This window comes from Olea europaea, unplaced genomic scaffold, assembly GCF_002742605.1.
Source record: "Olea europaea var. sylvestris unplaced genomic scaffold, O_europaea_v1 scaffold262, whole genome shotgun sequence".
NCBI lineage: Eukaryota > Viridiplantae > Streptophyta > Magnoliopsida > Lamiales > Oleaceae > Olea > Olea europaea.
Genome location: NW_019244532.1, coordinates 670,107 through 678,822, shown reverse-complemented (window position 1 = coordinate 678,822; position 8,716 = coordinate 670,107). Strand labels below are relative to the sequence as shown.

The 8,716-nt window shown below is 34.4% G+C and overlaps 1 protein-coding gene across 1 annotated transcript; it reads right to left on the bottom strand.

Annotated features, from left to right (window-relative positions):
* Positions 1-1,282: 1,282 nt before the first annotated feature.
* LOC111383156 lies at positions 1,283-4,391 on the bottom strand. The gene is made up of 4 exons (XM_023007234.1): positions 4,204-4,391; positions 2,751-3,248; positions 1,957-2,123; positions 1,283-1,874 (listed from the first exon to the last, which is right to left on the bottom strand). Exons 1-4 carry the CDS (start codon positions 4,292-4,294, stop codon positions 1,503-1,505), a joined length of 1,128 nt encoding a protein of 375 aa, XP_022863002.1. The 5' UTR covers positions 4,295-4,391; the 3' UTR covers positions 1,283-1,502.
* Positions 4,392-8,716: the final 4,325 nt, after the last annotated feature.

Here is an 8,716-nt window from a genome sequence, read left to right as displayed (position 1 = left end):
CTGTTAAAGAGGGAGTCATAAGTGAGGTATGTACTCATTTTCTAAGTCATTTTATGTCTCTAATTGCTAGTAGAAGTGTTATTTTATGATGGGCCTATCCTTTTTTTTAACAGACACATTTTATTCCGAGCAGAAAATTGGCCTATTTTGAAGTCTTACGGTCATGGCTACTCATATATGAAAATTTATACACACGTTAAGCTTTTGATAAAAAATAAATAATCGTGATCGATCCACACATAAAAAGGCATATAGACAACAATTGTCTCTTCTCTAATAACTCGAGTTTATAAATGAGGTGATTCAACAACAGTTTCTGTTAAACATTGTCTTCCAATATTGTAGTTTGCAGCTGTCCATTAAAGAGGTTCAAATCCATGACTGGTACCAAGTCAAATTACATCAAGTAGCAATCCAGAAATTGAGGCTTCACAAAGCATTCATGAGGCTAGAGACTCTGGATCTAGCCAATCTTGTTCAAGTGTAATTTTAAAAAAACAACGACGACGACGACGGCAATAATGATAATAATAATAATCTGATTCGGTTTATAGAACTCAATAAGCGCTTGTTATCTAGAAGTTGACGACAGGCCTAGCAAGACATCTACGGACACTATAGCTCAATCATTTTTTATATACTTACTAAATCTATCTCACTACGGGCCTACAGCTGCTATTTTTCTAGCATTACCAAGAAAAAGAAAGGAAGAATTTCTTTGATTGTTGGTGATTCTTGACTTTTCGAGCAATATTTTCTTTTTCTTTGCTTTTTCTCCACAAATATTCATATCGAATCTAACATTCAAAAGGCAAATTGCAGTCGGTATTCTAATTAACTAAAAGTACACTTGATGAAGTGAACTATGGACTGTTACACAATATTAATTAAGAAAAAGAAGTAACTATCTTCTATACCTTTAGGTCAATTGGCAGACCGAACTCGGTAGAAACTAATGAGATTATGCAAGGAATGCAGCCGAGCTATCAGAGCTGGGAAATCGACCTGCTATCATAGGCACAGAATGAGATTGTGCACACATCGAGGAAAGATCTTTCTATCTTTTATACACTCTTTTGAGTGCTCCACTAACTTGATTATCGGAGTTTCACCGAGGGGTTAGGGATAAAATCCCACCATTTCAGGTACCAAAGCAGCAGCAGTACACCGTCCTCGGAGGAGTTCATCATCTACCATCATTAATCCCATTTATTGAAAGTGCCATATTAAATTTTATGTACAAATGCATCTTAAAAAGAAACAAGGTTAAGAAAAACCAAGATAACAAGACTACCATCCCAATTACTTTAAATTCTGAGTTTATTATGCTGCAAGAACATTTAACAATAGTCGCACACTTCTGTATATATACTACATGACTTAAATTGTATGGAAGTATTGCTAATAGTAAAATGCAAGTATAATTAAACATCACTCTTCCTTACAGCCAAAAACATTTTAGTATAAACCAAAGACTTAGGCCATTATTAGGTTTGCTCCAATCACACAAGTCTTCGTGGATTCCGAACACTTAGCAGCTTCACGTCATCAACGACAGGGCCACAAAGCGATGCAAAGTCTTTGCTGCTTGTATGGTAGTACGTGCTCAAGAACATGACACGGGTTCTAGTCGCAACAGCTTTAAAACGAAGCACAGCACGTTTAAACCCGCCTTTGCCCTTGGATTCGTAAGGAATCTTAATAGTGTCTTTGCCGGCAAATGCTTCAACAATCATGGATCCTTCACAAGAGTTGCTAGCATCTCCTACCGAAAATGTGAGCTCATAAATTTTGCCAACAATGGTTCGCGCCACTTGTGCGATGGCACTTTCCTTTCCACCAACGAGTTCAATTGCTCGTTTGCCTTGTGGTACCTGTTGAAGATTAAAATATAAATAGATAAACGTGTCCCATTTCTAACAACTTAAGCTTTTAAATAAGGTAACTCAACATTACCGAGAAATGATCAGAATCGATGTACTTGACAGCTTTGAGAGATTCGACCATCCAGGCTGGTAAAGGAGAGTTATCGTCCTCAATGTTAGGCGGGATAAGGACTCCCCAACTTGTGTTAGGCAAGATATATGGACCTTCCTCAAAGTCCGCATTTTTCAGTAGGTTTTCTGCATAATTAGTACCAGCTCACGTAAAACAACCCCATATTAGAAGAAGATGATCGTGTGATTAGAAATGTCTTTCGATACTGCAACCGAATAGTTATGAGAAAAGCACGAGCTGTCCCCAGTCGACATCAATGAAACTTTTCTTCAATCACTTAGAGCATATTGGATGATTATACAGATTCATTTAAATAGTAATTCATTGCATGTGAATCTAAAGTTCATTTTTAGAGATGCATATGGACATTCGTACGTGTAAGTTGCACCATGTGATGTTGCTGCCAAAATGGAAATGAATTCGAACATTTATTCATAGTGGTCCAAAAGGTCACTCTAGAAATATCAGGGTAAAAAAGCTTACAGCATGTTTTGGTGCTGGAAAGTAACTCAAACTTACTTTTTATGTTGCTTTTGTCGACCATGATATCTGAAATTACTTTTTTACAAGTGAAACTTATCCTTTAGAAAGTGACTTAAAAGTTTTAAGCACAATAATCTTATGTCATGCAAAAGTATGTAGCTAATACTAACAAAGTACGGGATATAATTGCTCCAGAAGGACGTTAATCTAATATGGTAGTCAAAGATATGGACGATAAATAGAGTAAAGTTGAGATATGATGAACTCACGATTAGTCGGTTTGGGAGGGTAAAGAGCGCGAATGGCAATCGAATCAATCAGTGGTCCACATGCTGGATCTTCCTCGACTCCTGGATTGTGAAGTATTATCACAACCACTCTAGAGGATGCTCGAAATGCCCAAGCATACGAGTCCCAACCTTCACTATTATAAACTGTTTGAATTGGTAGCATACCAGAATCTGGTGCCACGGACACATTCAGCCTCTCATCTTGTGCACACGTACGTGCAGCAGAAAATGTTAACGAATAGAACATTCCTGGCGTAACATTTAATCTTTGCTTAATCGACGCCTCATTTCCTAGCCTAACAGCAGCATAACCCTGAGGAACCACTAGCAGCATGTCACCTTGCTTTTGCCCTGCCTTTATGTACTCAACAAAGCCAGAAATTTCCCACTCTGGTATTGCATTGGATTTTAGTACAACCGTTCCTTTCATGTCCGTTGACTTGGGTGCCAATTCAAAGTTGCCATTGAGTAGTAGTCCTGCAAGAATTCACACTAGTAACGCTATAATCGCGTTGAAAAACATCGTCCTTGTAGTCTAAAATGTTACCAAAGGATAATGCTACCGAGAGCTCGGATAATTTAGAGTTGCTAAGGCAGATCTAGAAATGAACTAACTATAGTGCGGAAAAAAATGATTCATGTAGCCAATTGTCCCCAATCCCAAGGCCGGGTTCTTGGCGGAAGTGTTATCAATGAGGAATTCTACAGTCAAAACCTCAAATTTATCGAAAACAAGGCCTAGTTGATTGTCCCTCATCCCTGTGAAACTGAACCCTCAGGCTAAGTTGTTGAGATTCTTAGCTCCTAATAACAAACAGGTCACAGCCCATCAGCAGATAAAGTCACCATTGTGAGAAGCATAGATATAAATATTTGCTTCACTACAGAAATTAAGTACTGGATTTTACTTAATTGATACCATATAGCTGTAAAAGGACTCATTTCCTTTGTCTCCTTAAATTGTTAAGAACTAGAGTTGTGTGATCTTGACTTTTCTTGTCATTACTAGGATAAGACCTCCTCGGATAATCCAAGACCAACGTTATCATCAACAAAATAGATTGAAGTGTCCAGATTCAGCTTGTTGAAGACTAATTTGAATTAACAAAAGTGATCCTCTAACAGTTACGATTTTTTAGACGAGATACTTCAATATGTATCGAAAACAATACAGAAATATGGGAATGCACATCTTGAAATGGAGACTGTCTACTCGATTTGGTTTAGTCGATAAGAGCACACTGTACATAGTACCAAAAAGTATTGGACTAGACAGCATCATTGACAAGATTTTAAAAAACATGCTCGAAATGGCTGCACACGCAAATGCCAATGCTACAATTCAGTACTGAGTATCAAACACATCCCGAAAACTTAAAACTGAAAACTCAGACAGATATATTTGTAACAGAGAAACAATTTCTTAACTTACCATCAGTAAAGGCCAAGGCAAGATGGCTGGCAGCCACACAAAACAGCACCAACAGAACGATGACGCTTCCCAATCTTGAACTCCTCTGCATTTTTCCGGGAGTGGGTAGATATGTGAATGATTTCAAATTGGGATTCAGAGGGCCATTTTATGCATGTCAAACTCTAAAAATAGCCTTAGATTTCAACATTATTACACTGATGACCGACATGATCGTCTTTGTATTTTGGACCATTGCACGATGACAGTCAGTCAGTAATAGGCTTCACATGGTTTTATTTAGTGACTATTTTGCCCTTTCGATTATTTATATAATTCTATTTAGAGAAAATCGGATAATCAGGAAGTTAATGACAAAAGCTGCTTGCAGTCACATGGGTTTCACTCTCCCATGCTGACACTCGGCATCTAGGATTTTTCATGTTTTGATTTTTAGCCCCCAATATATTGAGGACAATTTTCTAAAAATCGAGTCGATTGGTGCAATTCAATTAAAATTATTGAGAACCGACTCGGATATATTTTTAATTGAATATTTTGAATTTTATTTATTTATCTTTCTCCACTCAATGTCTCAGCTGGGTTTCAAGTACAGAATTTTTTGACAGAAAACACATTACAGAGAACATATAGCGCGATATCATTGTTGTCTTATTTTTTAGTGTTTAAATTCAATTTAACTAAAAAACAATTTTCCTAGCGTGTTGAAATTAGAGACAAGATGTGGGCAATCGAAGTATTACATAATAGTCGAGTTTGTAATTCTTTTCCTATATTTAACGAAATTCAATTACAGAATTAGGTATACGTACACTCTGCAATACTAAAAACGATTAATATAACGCAAAAAGTTACTAATTTTTCTTGTTTAATATGACAAACATGTCACATGTGTATTTCGAATAATAATGTTTGGTCTCGATGTTTATCTTTTCATTTGATATGATATCAATGATAATTATCTTATAAATTATTATAGTTTTGTAAACAACGAGGATTACTTAATTAATAGCTAATAATTTTAGTTATATAATATAATAATAGCTAATTACATATCTCCACTTGTCCCGACACTAATCTTTCACACACTCAATTACTCCCTAGTGTGTGTATTATTAAATATGTATACTTAATTAATTATACATATTTTGGTACGTTTGATTTTGAAGTTTAGAACAAATCAAGTTTTTTAATAATAAAATTATTCCAATGATGCATCCGCGGGATATATGCATGTTCTTCATATATTCTACACATCAAACGAAATATTCCTAAGACGCTTGTCAAAGGTACATTGAAGCATCAACCAATTGTTCAACAATTTTTTTGAAAAAATATCGAGACACTTAGCCCTTATTTATCGATCATTAAAATAAAATTCTTTTTCTCAAATTTATTTTCAATCACGCATTCACACGATAAAATATTTTGCATATAAATTCAAAAGATTTTCTACTTTTTAACTACACGTTTTCTTAAAAAATCGCTATTCCAGAACGCATTTTTCTATTTAAAAAAAAAACTCGTTAAAATGGTTGTCAAAGACAGATTTAATTTTTCATGAACAAATCTTCGAACAGTCCTTTTTTTTTTTTTTTTACATAGATCATGTCCTCTTTTAGTTTGATAAATATCGATTTTGCCACCATATTTATATATAATATAAAATAAATGTTTTAAGTATTTTACAAGTACAAAATTCCAAAAAAATCAATCAGTGCTTGCATTATGTTATACTGATTGAGAAACCTGTTCTTTCTCGTTAAAGAACAAACATTTGAATTCAATGCCTCCATGTGAATTATTTTTAAAAACACATTCTTCGAGAAAGTTCAAACTGCATCAAATTCAAAAAAATTTAAACACAGATATTTTTAGAGTAACGTAGAATTTCACAATTTTGCGTGAATCACTTGAAATGTGTTGAGTGTACAACTCACCCGATCGGATGAGAAAGAAAATTTTATTGAGATGCTCTCTTTCAAATACGTACATGCCCAAATCGTTAATAGTTAATTTAGTTTTCGTTCTCTTATAGGGCCATCGTTGAAAATGAAATAGAAATAGGACAATCTTGTTCATATTATTGAACTCTTATAAGAAAAACGTTATGATGTTGACGTATATTTATCACTTTGATGTATCAAAAATGCTCGACCAAATTTTTTTCGTGGAAGATAATTATAGTGGAAAAGAAATAAGAAAATAAAACCAAAAGACAAAATTGATCTTTTTGAGGATCAAAATTCATAATTATTTTAACAATTTTGGAGTTGACAGGGTTAAAGGAACATGACATGCGACTTGTGGGCCCTGTCATTAGTGAAGGGCCCACATAAGGATGCAGGTTGAATACTCAGCTGACCTAATCCAAAACAGAGATCATGGGTTGTTTTTGGGCTTTCTTGAGGGACCAGTAGCATGTGGGCCTATTAGAACATGGGCCAAGAGTGAACCTCAGCCTCATCATCTTTTCTTTCTCAAATTTTTTTTCTCTGTGGTGGTGGTGTGGAGCTTGTCGTCGAAGCTCTATGCTGTCTAGACGTGTAAATTATGTTGGATCTGAGATAAGTTTGTCACGAATTGTCCTACCTCTCCCAAAACGCAACCTTGCATAGAAGCAATAAAGAAAAATGAAAAGGCCCTTCATGGGGTGGTCGAGTTGATGAGTAAGTGAGCATAGAGACCTTTGGTCATGAGTTCAATTTCCCCTACCAACACTTTCTCGGTCGAGTATGTTGCACTGGACTTCCCTAGTACGGTTTACCTGACTGCGTGTGGTTTGTAGGCTATTGCGTCAATTCGATAATTTATCCAATGCGCACCCGAAGGTAGCGATTGTGGGTTCCCCTGTCATAAAAAAATAAATAAAGAAAGAAAAATGAAAAGACTTTTGCTTAAGTAATGATTTTGAGTTAACGAGTTAGATTGGAGCAAGTGTAAAGCCAATGGCTAGCAATAGTTCTATGCAAGCAACGAGGATCTCCCATTTGGCTAGAGCTCGAGTGTAGTGATCCACCATCGGAGGATCATCTAATGTTTGATTATAAATAACTCTTGATTCAGCCCATCTAGCACAAAAAATATGGGTTATATTGAGTCTTGAATGACATGCGTCATGCTTTCTAAATTGGTCAGAAAGTGAAGTTTAATATTAAAGTTAACCATTTTCTTGACTTTGTATATACTTTTAATTTTAATATTTAATTCCACTAGTTAATATCGTGACCCAAATTTTGTTAGAAAGTGGTGTTTTGATTGAAAGTGTTAAAGAGGTCAAAAAGTGAAGTTTAATCCGAAAACTTAGGCCGTGGTTGGTTTACCATTTTCGGCCCATTTTCGATTTTCCATTTTCAAAAACGAGGAAAATCCGTTTGGTCCGTCGTTTTAAAAAATGAATTTTAAAAAATGAGTTAAAATTCATAACTGAAAACGCAAAACAACTTTTTATCCTTTTCAGTTATAAATGTCGAAAACGCTTAAAACGTGGAAAACGGGCCTTTTTCGAGGAAAATTAAAAATCGTTTTGAACATAAAAATGGAAAATGAAAATGCAAACCAACCACTACCTTAGTGTTTGGACACCATTGGAGGCACCTAAGCTATCGCTTGCTAGTTGCCTGTTTGACGCTTAAGCAAACTAATTATCCTAGAAATTTTTGTTTCCTTAGTTTTGGAACATTTTTTATCCTCTTTAATGTATTTTCTTGGGTTCTATATACACACTGAAATTTTTGGCTTTCATATCACTTTGTATGATTTTTAAATGAATTTTACAACATTGTAAACATACTATTTTTGTATTCTTTTTCCATTATAATAAATTCTCCATTTTTCTGCCAAATTTCTTATGTTCTTCTTGCGTTGCGATTCCTATTTCATATATTGTCATAACTTCGTCTTTGTCAATTCGCTAACAAATAGTGTAAAAGAATACATAATTCTCGCTAGCTTGTTAGATTTCAAACATTTGTACCATTTCAGCTCGTAGAACACTTCCTTCATTGTACACTGAAGGTTCTTTTTCTCATATCAACGCCTGTTTGTACAAATAGGAAAATCTTTTATTTGACAAAAACATTAATAGATATTTTTAACACAAATAACATTACTTAGTTCATTGTGTAATAATGAAAAAATACCTATACAAACACAATTTTACAAATAATAATAATAATAATAATAATAATAATAATAATAATAATAATAATAGACATGTATTCTACACAGGGGCTGACCCAATCGGAGCAAAATAAATTTTATACCGAATTGATACATAGAAAAAATATCAATTTTTTTTTTTTACCTTAAAAAAAAAAAAAAGGAAACTAAGTAACATACCCCCACCCCTCTTCCCCTGATTCTACACATGATGGGACGTCCTCCTTCCCATTTATATAGATTGACTTTCCTTATTTTCTTATTTCAAATTATAGTCCTTTTCTTTATTGAGAACGTATTTGTTTTGTTTGTTTATTAATGTATTCTTATTTAATTTATTTAATTATAATCA